Below are 15,610 nucleotides of genomic sequence, written 5' to 3'. Positions count from 1 at the left end.
GGGTTTCTGCCAAGGACAATCGGACGTGGTTCCAAGTGCCGATATCGATTGACAGCAGGATATATGACATGTGCGCGCCTGTTCTTGTGACGGATGGGCGCACAGACGTGGATCTGTATATGTCACTCCTTTTTCGGAGATTTTTGGAATGGTGCCCAGGGTTAGGGTAGAAGTTTTCGCTCGCTTCCTTTCTCATTCTCATTCTCATTCTCATTCACCCCTGGAATGTCAACTACAGATTCACTGGTGATCGCAGATCACCGTCAGTCATTGATGTTTTGAGTCAAAGGATTCTGATCTTAGACCGAATCGAATCATCTCTGAGCACCAGACTTACCGCTATTCGGGATTGGATGATGATTACCATCAATAAACTTGCCAATATCACATATGGAGCTCAGATCGTCTCGATCGCATCGATGGGCAAAGAGGTAGGTTCGCACAAATAATTGAACTGCATCGATCGGATCAGAGCACAGATTTTGTCCGATTATCCGATATGAGTTCAGAGGAGGAATCAAGCTAAGACCAAAACGCTTTGATCGTGTTCGCCATGTTTCGCACGGACCGTTCTGATGATCATTTCAACATATTGACCAATCCATCAAATTGTCGACCCCTTAAACAAAGATTGGTTGATGCTTCGAATAAGCCGTAAACACGCCTAAAACACGTTGTGCTTGTCTCACCGTAATCATGGTGATTCCACTGACATCAACAGTATTGATCAATCCTCATCAAGACTACTAGCGGAAGCGATCATGCGTGCCTCAACAGAAGCATGCGAAGGAAGTTTGATCACGAAGGTCAAACACCGAGCTTTTCGGGTCAATCGATTGTCGCATCAGAAGTCTAGCATGTATGGTATGGCCAGCGCCCTTCGAAGAAATTTTGCTAGTGGACCGAGGTAGCGAAGAAACAAAACAGATCGGCATCGTCCCACGTCATACCGCAGACATACGATACAGACACACAACACGTACACGTAGCCCACATACACACTCGCTTACTATCTACGCCCTTCATCTCTTGTCAGAGCTACTTTCTGTTATAAGCTTGTTATTGCGTGCAACTCTAGAGGCCCTTTCCTGTGGTCATTGCTGACAAACACTTAGAAGAGTCTGCCGATGCGGTCGCCATGTACTCCGACCATATCCAGAAATCGACCTCGAAAGCGCAGGATGAGTATGATTGATCTACCGGTAAGCTCAGCTGTTCTAGCTGAGGTCCTGCAGAAGCGGAACGTGGGGGCGAGGGAGATCGAAGGAAGTTTAGTAGAATTTGTGATGAGGGCATGGAAAGATGGTAGGACGGTCAGAGAGTGGTGTAAGGATGTCCAACAGGTTCTCGACGTGGTGAGTGAAGATCTGCATCGTAGCGGTCAGCCCTGCCAAGTGACGCGATCTTTCGCCCAATATAGGTCAAGATCTCAGAAACGATCCGGGGAGTTATCCTCTCCAAAGCGATCTCGCTCTTGATACCCTTCGTCAGCCTCCCCTCAGAAGAATACTTCCCCTCGACCGAACCGCCGTTACCACCCTCCCTGGTATCCGCGGAGACACTATCAAGCATAACCCGCCCTCAGCTCGTGCATGCCCTCGCAGAGCTCGATCTCAGAAATCAAGCGGAAGGCAGTAGACCATTTTGTGACGAACCGCTGATCCACGAGCTCTGTCTATCGTATATAGCAAGAATATGGCGAACATGGAACACTCATGGGCTCAGGAAGAGGACAGTTTGATAGACCGGATAAGCAAGGATCTAACTGAAATAGAGTTTGAAGTGAGTTCTAAACTCGTCATTCGAAACTGAACCATTCACTCGTTGGGAAATAAGCATAAGGTATGAGCACGATCCAGCTCATTCTCTTCGATCATTTTGAATAGCTTCGATTGAACTGTGGAGCTATTCGTATTGTGACGATTCTATACGATTTCCGGTTTCACCTCGGGTTCGCGACTTGCTCTCAAATCGTCACAAGGCTAAACACTCTGTCACATCGCTCACTCCTCGCTTCCAGCTCAGACTCAGTGGATCCGGTCAATTCCCTCAGTGATCTTGAAGATGTCGCTCAATCAAGTAGTACTGTTAGTGCATGGGTTGATCGCCGCCTTTCTATCGGTATTTCTTACCTAACAATCATTGAGAAGTTGAGAGCCTTACGAACAAAAGTGGGCGAAATCGAGGGTCATTCCTGCATTGACGCCATACTTGATGCGAAATTTGGCGCTCTCAGCAATTGCCTTAACGAAGGATTATCAACTGAACAAACTGGTTTACTCTGGTCCTCTCCTAGAGCCACAGCCGATACTTCCGCCGACGTTAATCGCTCTTTCCTTCTAGAGCCTGAGGATCTATATTCTCAGCTGACCTCGCCTAGCAGAACGTCCCTGTTGAGCGTCAAGATGGGCAGGAAACGATCTTTGACCTCCCGCGCACCAAAATGGCTGTAGCATAAACGCAATAACTCGTCTTCCAGCAAGGTTCGCTTCCAATCCGGAGATCGCTCAAGGCCATCTTCCAGACATTTTGGACAATCAAGCATACCCGAAGGCTCTACAAACGATCTGACCTCGCCATCAACCGTCAATCCAACATTCCCTCCCACAGCCAACACCTTCCGACAGATTTTCATGCCAATGCATGACGGTTTGACCACACCGTCGATGACTTTCAAAGACGATCTCAGGTCTTCGCTGATGTCTTTGACCGACACAGAGGACATTAGAGCCGTATTGCTCAATCAGCTGATGGAAATGAGGTACCACTTACATGGACATGAGGATGAAGGATGGTTCCTTGGTGGCGGAAGGGAGCAAGCGGAAGAGTCACTCTTACATTTAATACAGAAGATGATAGGCAAAAAGGACTTGATGGGATTGAAGGGTATCTTCACCTCAATGCGATCGGCCTTCGATCTTCCTCCGCCGATAGATGGGGCCTCAAGACCAACAACCATTTTATCCGTCACGCAGAATGACGATAAGAGCATGCTTGAGACTCCAATACCACGGACATCTTCGGATCTTGATAGATTCCTGGACGAAGTGGCAAAATTGCCCGACACCCTTCACGAATGTAGTTCTGGTGAGACTGAGATCGGACACTCTCGACAAGAGGTCTCAGGTGAAGTTGATACACCGGATCTGCATGAATGCGAGCCAAACTGTGCCGAGTCATCACTGGTCGACCCTCTTGCGACGAACAACTTGCATCTAAGACCCAAATCAGGTAGTGCTCATTCGATCTTGACCATGACTTCCCTCCTCACTGCGGAATCGCAAGAAGAAACAAGGCTCTCGTGCTTCGAAATCCAGGAAGCATACAGGGAGTATCAAGCGGGATCAAAGGCGGTACAGTACCATTTCCCCTTGCCTCCATCAACGCCTCCTTCAGCCTCAAGCAGAAATAGCACGAAAGACGTCACGGCAGACTCCATGACTTCGGCGTCCTCGCCAAGCCTGGACCAACGGGATGGAAGGTATACTAGACTACCTTCGGAAATCGTCAGTCCCAGACGAATCAGAGAGAACAACACCATGGGTGATGATCCCCAAGAAGCTGAGAACGCGGACTTTGCGATATGCGACCTGGAGTCTGGTCTGCAGGACCAGGAAGAAATCGAGATCGTCGAAGCTTATTCAACGATCGAAACCTTATCGCCAAAATCTCCTTCCTCAATATCCGACGCAGATTCTCCTTCGAGATCCACCTTCGATACTCATATTGTCACCCCTACCACGATTCGATACCCATATACTCTCAACAAGGATGATCCTTCCTTATCTACCTTATCCTCACAAGCGACATTATACAGTCCGCATGAAACGCCTTCTTACAGCATTTCATCAACCAGACGCCGAACGTCACTCGGGCCAACGGACAAGAGCCGAAGACAGATACATAGACATTATGCGATATTTGAAGGCAAGGTATCGCCTACCAAGGAATTGAGGGCTTTAGGAATTGATGTTCCTCCCAATATGGATGCGCAAGACATTGATGCCCTCGATTTAGGGGTGCTACACCTGTCGGTGGATTCTGAGGAAGCTCGATCCCAGTCTTCCTGTAAGCCTCAAGAGAAAGTTGAATTGGAAGATATTACTCCGAAGGTCTCTGTGAAGAGACGATCTAAAGTATTGAGGATTCCTAAGAAGAAGCTGTCTTTCATCGGTAGACCCAAAGAGCTCGATATTGCGTATCGATCTCGAGCGCTAGATTGGGGTAAGGGCACACCTCCTCGAACCCCCGTACCCCTGCAGGAAGTATTGAGCCTCTTCCGAGAACACGGTATGGGCAGCGATATCAGCCTGGCACGAGTCGAACATCACCTCACTCGGATAATTGGGACTGAGCGTTTTCGAGTAGAAAAGGCCGGACAGGCGTGGGACGAGGAGAAGAAAGGGAGATTGAGATGGTTGATCGAGCAAGTCGCTGTCATCGTGAGTACTTGCTCTTCTCCCGACTTCGCTCCACTATCTTTCTTGGCACAATCTGTTGGCTGACGTGAGCTGATGATACCTTCCACAACACAGCTGGGAGATCCCATCTATGTGGCACCGATCTCCCGCGTCGTTGCCTCGCTATCGGCAACTGGAAATCACTCATCCGACCTATCCCTACAGGCAAGAACCGACAAATCGCATATCTCTCAATTGGCTGCTATGAACAAAAGACCCTCTTTGTCTCGATACAAATCTCAACCTTCTTTACCAATGCAAATGCAATTCACCAGCTCCTTCTTGTCCTCACCACCTCGTCCCGAGGCGGTGCGACCGAATATACTCCGACGCCACACTCAACAATGCCTAAGTATAACTTCTCTCGAATCAGCACCTTCGATGTACTCATTACCAAGCGCAGACGGCGAAGAGGACGAAGAGATCATCAACACTCACCCTCACATGCATACCGACTTTCCTTCTCCGACTATAGGCGGTTTCTTGATAGCCCCAAGATCCAATTCTGCTGAAAGGGAAAATACGATCAAGAGGAATATCAGAATATCGAAAGGGTATGAAGAATGGGATATACCGATGCCCCAACGACTTGAATGGCCCGTAGCGTCTCCCCATAAGCCTGATCCTCAGTCTCCACCTCAACCAGGTCATCATGCTTACGGCAATGGAGATGCTGGAAAGCGATATAGTGGGAGTCATAGTGAAAGTGAGAGTAGGAGTGGTACGGAGAGCCAAAGTGAAGGCAGGAGAAGTGTAGGAAGCACAGGAACTTTCGGAAGGGTTTGAGGCTGAAGTTGAAGGTGAGAATCGGGAACAGGCAAGAATAATCCAGCTAGTCTTTCAATTTGAATTTTTCAACATCAATTCTCAAGCAGGATTAGAGGTAGATTAGACTAAAATCACAGGATCTCCCAAGCAAGGTGTAAATTCCTTAAGATCATTTGACACTAGTCTCATATCGGTTGAGGCGTCATACTGCTTCACTCATGGATATCGACAACGGACGATGAACAGTAGCAGTTGACTGGACGATGAATCCCTTTGCTAAATTATTATAATTTACAATCTACCGTACCGTGCTGTCCTTCCTCTGCTTGAATGCACAATACATATGGACTTGACTTGACTTGACATATTGATCTGGATACAGTACTTCTGTCTCCTGCTTCATTACCAACAGGAGCGTCAGTACCAACTTCGGCAGCATCAGTATGATCACCTCGGAAATCGTTTGCAACCAGTAACAACCCAATGACCTGGACGCTATTACATTACTCTGTTCATCTCTGAAAGATCACACGAAACAAAGGTACGTTTTATTATACTATTCATTGTTATTATTATTATTGTCATTGCCATTTTGCCCAGGAATCAGTATAACAATAACCAGGAAAATTCAGAGGCTCTACAAATATGTTAGAACTATATAACTCGTGTACCAGTAAGTAAAATCAACAGAAGAGTCGATCATATCGCTAAAATCCGGGTCGAACGATATATAAAAGCTGCTAAAGCTCAAAGCACAAAAGCACCATAAATCCCAACGAACACACACTATCCTATCCAATCTATTTACACTCAAATTCTCGACGATCTAGACTTGTTCGATTTATTACTTTTCACACTTCCTCTTTTCTTCAATTTCCCATCTTTTGCTTGTGCTTGTGCTTGTCTTTCCTTCTCTTCAGCAGTCAAGGCGTCCCATTTCTTATCTACTTTGCTCAGGCCTTTTCGGGCCCTTCGATAGTCCGGATCTATATCATCTTCGTCCGAAGTATCTTCTCTCATCCGTCCGATTCGCGTACTCCAATCTTCCTTGATCCGTTCGGGTTCTGGCGAAGTAGGTCTCGCTTCGTCTTGGTGGTTATTGTTATTGGTATCGCCATGACCATTGTGACCGTAATCCGAAGTCGGCGGTCGATAAGCGTTATCCGTAGTGTGCCCGCCGGACGTTATTGCCGGTGGAGCCTTTTCGACTACCGGAGAATCAGGGACGGCCATTCGGACGGATTTTCTCCTTGCTACTCCACTGGCTGTCTCTGATCCCACAGCAGACGCAGGGGGAGGTACAGAGATAGCTTGAGGCGGGGGAGCTTTGGTGTTGGTATTGGTACTCGTAGCAGTGGGGCCAGCTTCGACAGTATGATCACTTGCTGTATCATCACCGTCACCATCTCCGTCTACATCTTCTTCGTATCGCCCAACACCAGTAGCGATTTCACCTGCTCTTCTGACTTTCTCATTCTCGACCACTTTGTATCCCATATCGTCATCTTCATCCGCACTGGATCCTTGGCCGTCTTCGTCAGACCCATCACCCTCATTGGCAGATTCGTATATGCTTGCCCCGTCGGACGTCATGGAGTGATACGAGTTCCTCTTGTTATTCGGCGGAGGGACGAACTTCTCTTCCACAGGTTCTGGCGCGGGTTCAGCCGGGAGCTGAACGGGTCCAGGAGCGGTGATGGTGAACATTGGCTTGGGTGGTTCTTGCGGAACTAATGGCGGAGAGGGAGGGAGTGGAGATGACGGTCTCAAAGCTGATTTGAGGGGAGGAGATAGCATTCTCGAAGGGGGCAAAGGCGTTGTCGATCTCTTCGGCGAAGTTTCTTTCTCTTTCTTGGGCACCGACGCTACTGGGGCCGAATCGTGGTTGGCGACCTTCTTGACAGAATTGGACCTCGAGATGCTTCTACCAAGAGTAGGTATTTCACTGTTCGTGTGTGCTGCTTGCGATTTGAGGGGCTCAGGATGCACCAAAGAAGATCCCGGGGCTTTCGGTAACTCCATCTGAGGTGTGACTTGAGATTTGGGTGCTTTCGGTACATCTGGCATCTTTGGTGTAGTATTGGTAGCCCCATCGACAAGCTGCATGATGTTTCTTCCCTCCGCAGCTTGTTGTGCAGTGATTGATGCTCGAGCAATCGATCCGTTCGCTCGGGTCTTCTTCTTAGCTGTACCGGTAGATTTCACTGTTCCAGCTGATTTTGCAGACGCAGTGGACATCGACGATTTCACCGTGTTTGATCTGCTCAAACTTCCCTGATTCAGATTGCCCTTGGTAGATGCTGGTAGGGGAGTCACCGATCGAGGTCGATTACCGGTGATGGTGCTTTGACTAGAGTTCCTCTTCATGCCCAAATCGGATTTTGCAGCCGGTTTAGACGGGATGAGACCGCTTGCAACGGGCATAGTCGAACTTCGTTTGATGCCTCCCTTGGCATCACGCTGGTTATCGACTGACCAAGTACTATTTCGATTATTCGTCACGCTGACAAAGTTGCCTGTATCTTCGTCGGAGGAGGAGTCATCCCCTCCTCCACCTCTTCTGCTTAAGGTCCCGCCCCGCTTGATATTGGAATCCGTCCTTGTATGCCACCCACCACCGCCGCTGCTTCTCCTATTGTGGGAAGAAGATCCATAAGACGGAGATTCTCTTCCGGACCTGCTTTTCTTGGAAGAAGACCCTTTGAACAATCTGCCCAAGGAAGCGAAGAATCCTTTCTTCTTCCTCTGACTTCTGATGCTGGACGAATCCGAGTTGGCCCTTCGGACAGGGGCGGAGTTGTTGTGCCGATCATCTGAGAAAGTCCGTCGAAGGGGTTGTCGGCCTGTGGGAGGTCGGTACGCCATACCGCCAACATCACTCGCTGCTCTCCTGCCCCCAGATCTGAAGTTGACTGGTTCATCGTCGGAATCGTCTCCGTGCAAATTTCCCCTCGATCCTCCGATGGTTGACGAGAGTGGTCTTGCTTGAGTATTGATCGATGGTACTCCCAAGGGAGATGGTTTAGGCGTGTTTCTGCCTCCTCGATTCTGCAGAGCAGAAGCTCTAGATTCTGGACGGTTTTCGTGTACGACTAAAGTCCCTCCGCCTTGAGCTTCGTCGGCTGAACTGCCGTCTTCGTCTTCCTCTTGAATGCTGCCCGTGATCGATCCGGGTCCGTTCTCATGACCAAAGCCTCGAGGGAAAGGGTGGCCTCGATGGGATGAGTCTTCATAAGCAATCTGAGATGCAGATTGAGAGGGCGCGAGTGAGCCATTGGAGTCGAGCTCGAAGGCATCAGGCGGGAGATCTGCCGAATAATCCGCGATTAGCTCACCCTCGCAATCTATGCCCTTGATAGAGGTGGATTGGATGAGGACATACCTTGTAGCCTTTCCAAGTCGTGAAGTCCCTTCTTGGACTGTTGAACCCACATCCTACCAACGACATCCATAGCTCTGAATCTCTCTTCCAGTCCTCGCATCATGACTTTGTTCCTCTCATTCTCGATACGCACTTCGAGACTTCGCAAATGCTCTTCACATCCAAGAAGCTCCGCTTGCGCATCAGCCAGTTTTCCAGCTCGTTTACCCTCCTTGGTAGATACAGTTCCCGACCCATTACTACTGAGACTGAGTACCGAGTTTCTGCTGGATTGCGCCGGACCGTTGTGCGTCGAATAGCTAGTTGCCAGTGCGCTTAAATCAGATCTGGTGGGTCGGGATTTGGTAGTCTTGATCAACCTCGTCACGAGTATTTCCCTATCTCTCTTCACTCTGGACAATTCTTCTTCTAACAGATGAATCTGCTTGAGGTCTTTACGGAACTGATCTAGGGAGGAGATGTATGATGCCCATCCGCCTTGTCCGTGGTCTCCGTCGAATCCACCATGAGGATCATTCATCAATTCCGGGGACAAGGGACCTTCGAACGCGGCATGACGAACAGCCCGACGGATGGGAACGATAACACCTGGAGAAGAGGTTACATAGGCGAGTAAAGAGGAAGTCGACGAATGAGAGTGGGAGATTAGGGTCAGAAGGGATGTTGTAAGTGATTTTTGTGAGTCACTATGTGTGCATGCATTGTCAGTGTTTATGCAGGAAAATTCATAATAGGTAAGGGTGAACGCACAGATAGTTGTTGAGCAATCGATCACTGCTGCTCCGATGAGCATGACCAGGTCTCAGGGCGTCCATCCTGGTTCTAATTCACAGTTGCTATCCTTCGTTTAGCCGTATCGCTATATATATCGACTTGAATTTGGAGTGAGAATTGTCGGGTTTGAGGAGATGACGGACTAGACAGTGGTGGGATGGGACTAAGCAAGGATGAGAAGCGTCATGAATGTTGTTGACTAGTTGTTACAGCAGGCGAGGTTGAGTGTTTCCAATTAAGGATGAGGGTTCTGTTGAATTACCGGCGTCTGGTCGTGTCTGATGATGATGATGAGAACATGAGCAGCGTGGATCAAGTGCAAGAGTAACGGGTAACTACTAAAGGTAATTAAATTCAGGGACCGACGTCATTCCTCTACTGCTGTCATCAATCGATTAACCGGAATAACCCTTATCATTATCGCGCATACACAACACTGATAATTCCACATCAGGATCAAAGGGTTTCAGACTGCTCTGACCTTTTCGGATTGTATACGATGAAGCCATGGAAATAGGATTTATGTATGCTTCAGGAATGACTGAGACAGTCAATCGTCACAATTGTTCAAGGTCAGACACGCGTGATAGCTGCGACCTTGGCGCACAGAGTGACCATTGGAAGACTGCCAGATACATATGCTACGCGCGAGCTATGCTTTCGCTGCGAGTACGATCTCGACGTCAACCAGCGTTGAGCCATCACGTCTGGTCGCTCTGAGGACCTCTCGCCCGAGTGCTGATAGCTAGTGTCCCCTGCGATCGCTCTTTGCCAAAGGCCTGTGAGGGCTAAGCTTTTTTCGAGATGGGAAGAAACGGTTGCATGAACATAACGTTAAAGGTGATTGCCACAAAGCTTCGGTTGCCACCTTCGCGCGTTCAAGTTATTCATGTCAACAATTTCAAGAGACAGATGGTAATGTTCATTTTCATGGCTATATGATTTGCTCAGCATCATTCAATCAATCAATCATCTTGCTCGTATAATCATAGCTCTCTCTCTTACTCTATCATCTATCGTCTCGTGTGTCCTCCCAAATAATTTCGAAGAAAAAGGAACGACGCACAACCCTTTAGCGCATACACGCTTGTCCGTGCGCATCAACATTTAGATCACCTCGTGGCTTATTTACCATCAAATCCGATCAGAAGCAAACAAGTACAAGTGCGAGTCATACCACATTATGTCTGAGTCAACAGATATCCCCACAACAAACTCGTGGGCAGACTTAGATGACGAGGAAGATGGAAAAGTGGAATTTAAAGGATTAAATCCAACAGCAAATTCATTCAATCCTTCTTCTTCTTCCACAAATACACAACAACAACAACAAAGTGAGTGATATCCCTGTCAAGCTCCGCGTATCGCAACAAAGCGAGGGAAAGACGATGCGGAGGAACGTGCATGTCATGCAGACCCTTGCGCGTAGGAAACCTGCGCAGAATGAGCGCATCCGACTGCACCCCCATTCACAGTCATCACAAAGAAAGAAGCGTAAAATCTTATCTCATCTCGTCGCATCCCATCCCATCTCTCATCATATATGTGCATAATGCCAGATGCTGACTCCAACTCTGCCCCGCCTCCGAAAGAGGACGACGCACCTGTCGCTTCCCTCTTATCTCGTATATCGGGTCTGTCAACCAACCCTGACCCAACCGAATCTACCTCAACTCCTGCAGCTCCTTCCGGACCTTCCTCTGCCTCAACATCAAGACCGAAACCCAACACCTCGAATCCCCTGTTTGGTCGAGCATTAGCCGGAGTCAAGACTGATCGTCCCTCTGTAACTTCATCATCACCATCACCATCGGCAACACCTGCCACCGCCACGGCTAGCGCAAGTCCCGGTGGAAGTGGGACTGCAGGGACGGGTGCGACTGAATCGCAACAAGGAAAGGAGCTGCTTGGAAATAAGGAGGAAAAGAAAGAGGACGGCAAGATGTCTGGATTTGGCGATGGTAAGATGTCATCTTGCCTCTTTTCCCAATCCAACCCTTTGTCGATCACTTTGACTGACACAGGCCTTCATTGCCAGGCTGGGACGATACTCCTCAGAATGGAAACGCAGATGCAACACAGAATGGGGAACAAAAGACGGATGCCAGCATGTCCGAAGGAGGCTTGATCTCGAATGACTTCCAAGTCGAGGTGAGCTGACGTTATTTCCTGATCACTCGCAATGACTAACGCTGACCAAGCTTCCGCTCCATCTAGGTAAAACTAGCGGACTTGCAAGCAGATCCGAATTCGGCCTTATTTTCCGCGAAATCATTTGAAGAGCTCAATTTGTCAGTGCAGAAAAGGTATTCTGAGAGACCGAAAATTGACGCGGCCCGATAATAGGCATGAATCGCTCATGAAAGGTATATACTCTGTCGGCTTTAAAAAACCTTCCAAGATCCAGACGGTCGCTTTGCCTCTCTTACTCAGCAATCCGTGAGTGCGATTGAGATTGATAGCATAAGCAAGTCATTGATCACCTTATTGTGTGCTGATCTCAAATGACACCAGTCCGAGAAATCTAATCGGTCAAAGTCAGTCTGGTACTGGAAAAACCGCTGCGTTCACCCTCAACATGCTGAGTCGTGTAGATCCCGCAATGCTCACCCCACAAGTAGGTGCTTAAAGGCGTCCTTCACAAGCAACGCAGACTGGCTGACGACATTGTTAGGCAATTTGTCTTGCTCCGTCTCGAGAATTGGCCAGACAAATTCAGGAGGTCGTCGACAAGATCGGACAATTCACCGAGATCAAGACACACTTAGCGGTCCCAGGATCCTGGTCAAGGGGCAAACGAATCGACAAGCATATCTTGATCGGTACGCCTGGTACACTTGTTGACATGTTGTCGCGAAGAGGACCTCAGGCCATCTTCGATCCTAAGCAAATCAGGGTGTTCGTTCTGGATGAAGCAGATGAGATGATTGCGCTACAAGGATTGGGAGATCAGACAGTACGAATCAAGAAGTGAGTTGACGTTCCCAATGGCAGACTTGTTGGTACGCAAAAGAAGGACTGCAGATGACTGAAATTTGGCTTGAACCCTTAGAATGCTGCCACCAGGAGTCCAGAACGTGCTCTTCTCCGCAACATTCCCGGATGAAGTACAAAGATTCGCCGAATCGTTCGCCCCAGAAGCGAACAAGTTGTTCTTGAAAAAGGAAGAGGTGACTGTGAAGGCCATCCAGCAATTATACTTGGAGTGCGATGGAGAAGAAATGAAATTCGATGCCTTGTCTGCATTATACGATTGCATGACGATCGGGCAAAGTATCGTGTTCTGTCGAGTGAGTAGTATCACAATTATCTATCGGCAGCTCGCTTGCATCAACGTTCCGGCCTAGAGAAACGCTAAATTCATTGTCTTGTTACTTAGACCAAAGCCACTGCCGACAACATCGCGGATAGACTTACAGCTGAAGGCCATTCCGTCGCCTCTTTACACGGTGACAAAGATTCTTCGGCTCGAGACGATATCCTTGACGGCTTCAGAGACGGCAAAACAAAGGTCCTCATCACCACAAATGTCGTTGCTAGAGGTATCGATATACAGCAAGTGAACATGGTAGTCAATTACGATGTCCCAGATTTAGGAAGAGACGGAGGATTCGCGCCAGATATTGAGACTTATATTCACAGAATCGGTGAGTGAATAGCATCAACCACCACTGAGTGTCGGAGACAGAGTACTGAGTCGTTTTGGCGGTGCACTTAGGTCGAACGGGTCGATTCGGTCGAAAAGGATGTTCGGTCATCTTTGTGCATGATGATCGATCTAGGAGAGATGTCGAGTACATCATGACAGAATTGGGTAAACCGATGAAGAAGATAAATGCTATGAATCAAGATGATCTCGATGAGTTGGAAAAGGTGAGTATCGAAACTTGTTCAGGTTCATCCGCCCATGTTAATAGGCTTGACTGACGGATCGCGAATATAGGCTTTGAAGATTGCTCTGAAGGGACCGAATTAGCCGGCTTTGCAGCATCTCGCAAGGGTCCCAGTCGAAGTGAATTTGTTAGGTCGAGATGGGTAATCATCCATCTGATCTCAAGGTTATTATAGGCATCTATTGATTAATTGAATAGAAGGATCGAGTCCAGAGGTGGATCACGTAAATTGGATTCTACATGAAATACATTGTTCATACTTTCACACATCACGAATTCTTGCGCCAAGCGATCCGTAGATTAGGGTATCAGTAGAATAGTATCATGCATTGAAGAGACGTAACATAGTCAATTTGGTATTCCAGGGACTGCGTTGTGCGACTTGCGATCTGGTCAAACAGCATGTCTCCCTTGCTCTGCAACTTGAAGATTGGATGAGATAGGTTGATTATATACATCACACGCACGTAATAGGGGGACCCATCAAGTAGTAGTAGTTATTAAGGTATAAAGTAGGAAACAAATGCCAGATTCCAGATGATACGAAATACTGTAGTATATTGTCCTTCCACAATTTCTTTAGGGTAGTACTGTATAAACGTATAGACAGACTGATAGGAGGTAAGGGGGATAAAACATCATTCTTCCCTGTCTCTTGTGTAATTCATTCTAGATAGCTGAATGGCTTTCTAAGTCCTGACCGCTAAATAGCTACGATAGCTCCGACGGCTACGAGGAGGACAGTCATCCCTTGAACGAGCAAGGTATTGAGGGTGATGTCCTTTACGACGTTGGCAGAGGATGAAGCGTTAGACGAGGAAGAGGCGGAGGCGGATGCGGATGCGGATGGGAAGGCATTTTGACTGTGCGGCAGAAGTATAAGTAAGAGCTCGTCCGAGTCCCACGAATCCGAGAAGCAAATCTGATCGCCCTTAAGACAAAGGAAGGGGAAACGAGGGAAAGGAGGAGAGGGAAGGTGCACGTACGAAGTAGTTTTGGCGTTGGGGATATCGTTGTTGTTATTTCCTGCCGTAGCTGACGATGAAGAGGTCGAGGAACCGGTCGTGGAGGATGTGGTGACTAATTTATTCGCCTCCGGTGGTCAGTGTGTATATTCACCAGGATAACTGAAAGCGAGCAGTAAGGAGCGAAGTGAAGAGAATGTGGATCTTGTCTCGGACCGACTCACCGATGCCGTCAGCTACTTCGAATGGGTTGGAAGTAGCGAATACTTGAGCCTCGTTGGTGGTATTGACCAAGTTGACGATGTATCCTTTTCTACGTGGTGCAAGCACGGATATGCATGGGAGTATCAGCTATTTAGCGCTGCGTGTGATACTGTGCTACTGTATCTGATTCGTGCAGCATGTGACGGTGGCTTGGGAAAGACGCAGACTCGGCAAAGCAGAGCTCAGTGGGACTCACGCAGAGGGGATCTGAGGTAAGAGGATACGAACGTCTTGAGCAGTAGCGCTGGCTAATCAGTTCCCAACCGTATCATGTCAGCACAAGGCAAACGATCACACCACATCAAACAACCCCGCTTTCTCAAGACCACCCCGATGGATTCTGTTCTGATTCGATGGGACTCACTACTATCGGCGATACTGTGGTTCCCAGCTAAGACACTCTGATCGCTGTTACTCAGATAAGTCCTGAACAAGTAAGTGTCTGTTTCGGGCATTGTCAAAGTCCAGTTCATGTGGACAGTATTGTTCTTGTACCTACAGGACCGCACATACTCGTCAGTCAGCTTTAGTCAGAGTCGAGAGGACAATTATGAGACTATCGTAATGAGCGGAAGGTCGAGCTCACCAAATGGTCTCAGAGTTGGGATAGAGGATCGAGATAGCAGCTATATTGGCCAGGTATCATGTCAGCTCTCATGACACATCTCTTGCAGCCGAGCAGCTGACCTTGAGCAGAAGCTGCGAATGAGAGGGCGGTGACAGCGAGTTTTGGGAACATGGTGAATCAATGTGATTGGCTGGTATTAGTGACTGTAGAAAAGTAGAAATCTCGAATCAGCTGTAAGTGAGAATGGGATGAGTGCGGTCGAATTATAAAGCGGTTGAATCGGAATCCAGTACAGAATAATAGGATGATAGAATAAAGGAAGAAAGCCAGAACGATATCGAGGTCGTTGAGCAGATGATTGGTTTTTAGAAAGGGGATGATTGAAAGACTCAGAGTCGCTTTGACCGCTTGATGGGATTGTCTCGAAAGATGTTTCACTCTTTGTGGGAAAGGGATCCTAATCCAGCTCACACAGACAAGCCTTTCTCAAATTCAGTCGCATATCCCTGTCCCCTTCGTCTGTCCTCCGACCTCTC

The 15,610-nt window shown here is 48.1% G+C and overlaps 4 protein-coding genes across 4 annotated transcripts; 2 read left to right on the top strand and 2 right to left on the bottom strand.

The window, feature by feature from the left end:
• Positions 1 to 1,181: 1,181 nt before the first annotated feature.
• I303_107420 (uncharacterized protein) lies at positions 1,182 to 5,246 on the top strand (the record flags this gene model as incomplete). Its single annotated transcript, XM_065969583.1, has 6 exons — positions 1,182 to 1,355; positions 1,421 to 1,680; positions 1,737 to 1,782; positions 1,887 to 2,449; positions 2,525 to 4,442; positions 4,536 to 5,246. The coding sequence occupies 6 exons, from the start codon at positions 1,182 to 1,184 to the stop codon at positions 5,244 to 5,246; spliced, it is 3,672 nt and encodes a 1,223-aa protein (XP_065825655.1).
• A 792-nt stretch (positions 5,247 to 6,038) lies between these two features.
• Positions 6,039 to 9,425, bottom strand: I303_107419 (uncharacterized protein; the record flags this gene model as incomplete). Its single annotated transcript, XM_018410099.1, has 3 exons — positions 6,039 to 8,536; positions 8,611 to 9,296; positions 9,361 to 9,425. The coding sequence occupies 3 exons, from the start codon at positions 9,423 to 9,425 to the stop codon at positions 6,039 to 6,041; spliced, it is 3,249 nt and encodes a 1,082-aa protein (XP_018261102.1).
• A 1,511-nt stretch (positions 9,426 to 10,936) lies between these two features.
• On the top strand, positions 10,937 to 13,360 carry I303_107418 (uncharacterized protein; the record flags this gene model as incomplete). Its single annotated transcript, XM_018410098.1, has 10 exons — positions 10,937 to 11,345; positions 11,423 to 11,535; positions 11,602 to 11,675; positions 11,731 to 11,823; positions 11,899 to 12,001; positions 12,059 to 12,354; positions 12,437 to 12,674; positions 12,764 to 13,031; positions 13,103 to 13,257; positions 13,328 to 13,360. 10 exons carry the CDS (start codon positions 10,937 to 10,939, stop codon positions 13,358 to 13,360), a joined length of 1,782 nt encoding a protein of 593 aa, XP_018261101.1.
• A 620-nt stretch (positions 13,361 to 13,980) lies between these two features.
• On the bottom strand, positions 13,981 to 15,245 carry I303_107417 (uncharacterized protein; the record flags this gene model as incomplete). Its single annotated transcript, XM_065969582.1, has 7 exons — positions 13,981 to 14,140; positions 14,264 to 14,357; positions 14,467 to 14,555; positions 14,703 to 14,754; positions 14,871 to 15,001; positions 15,093 to 15,132; positions 15,194 to 15,245. 7 exons carry the CDS (start codon positions 15,243 to 15,245, stop codon positions 13,981 to 13,983), a joined length of 618 nt encoding a protein of 205 aa, XP_065825654.1.
• Between the last annotated feature and the right edge of the window lie 365 nt (positions 15,246 to 15,610).

The sequence above is a fragment of the Kwoniella dejecticola genome, chromosome 9, assembly GCF_000512565.2.
Source record: "Kwoniella dejecticola CBS 10117 chromosome 9, complete sequence".
NCBI lineage: Eukaryota > Fungi > Basidiomycota > Tremellomycetes > Tremellales > Cryptococcaceae > Kwoniella > Kwoniella dejecticola.
The sequence above is the reverse complement of the archived record's forward strand: the minus strand, read 5'-3'. Positions and strand labels throughout refer to the sequence as shown.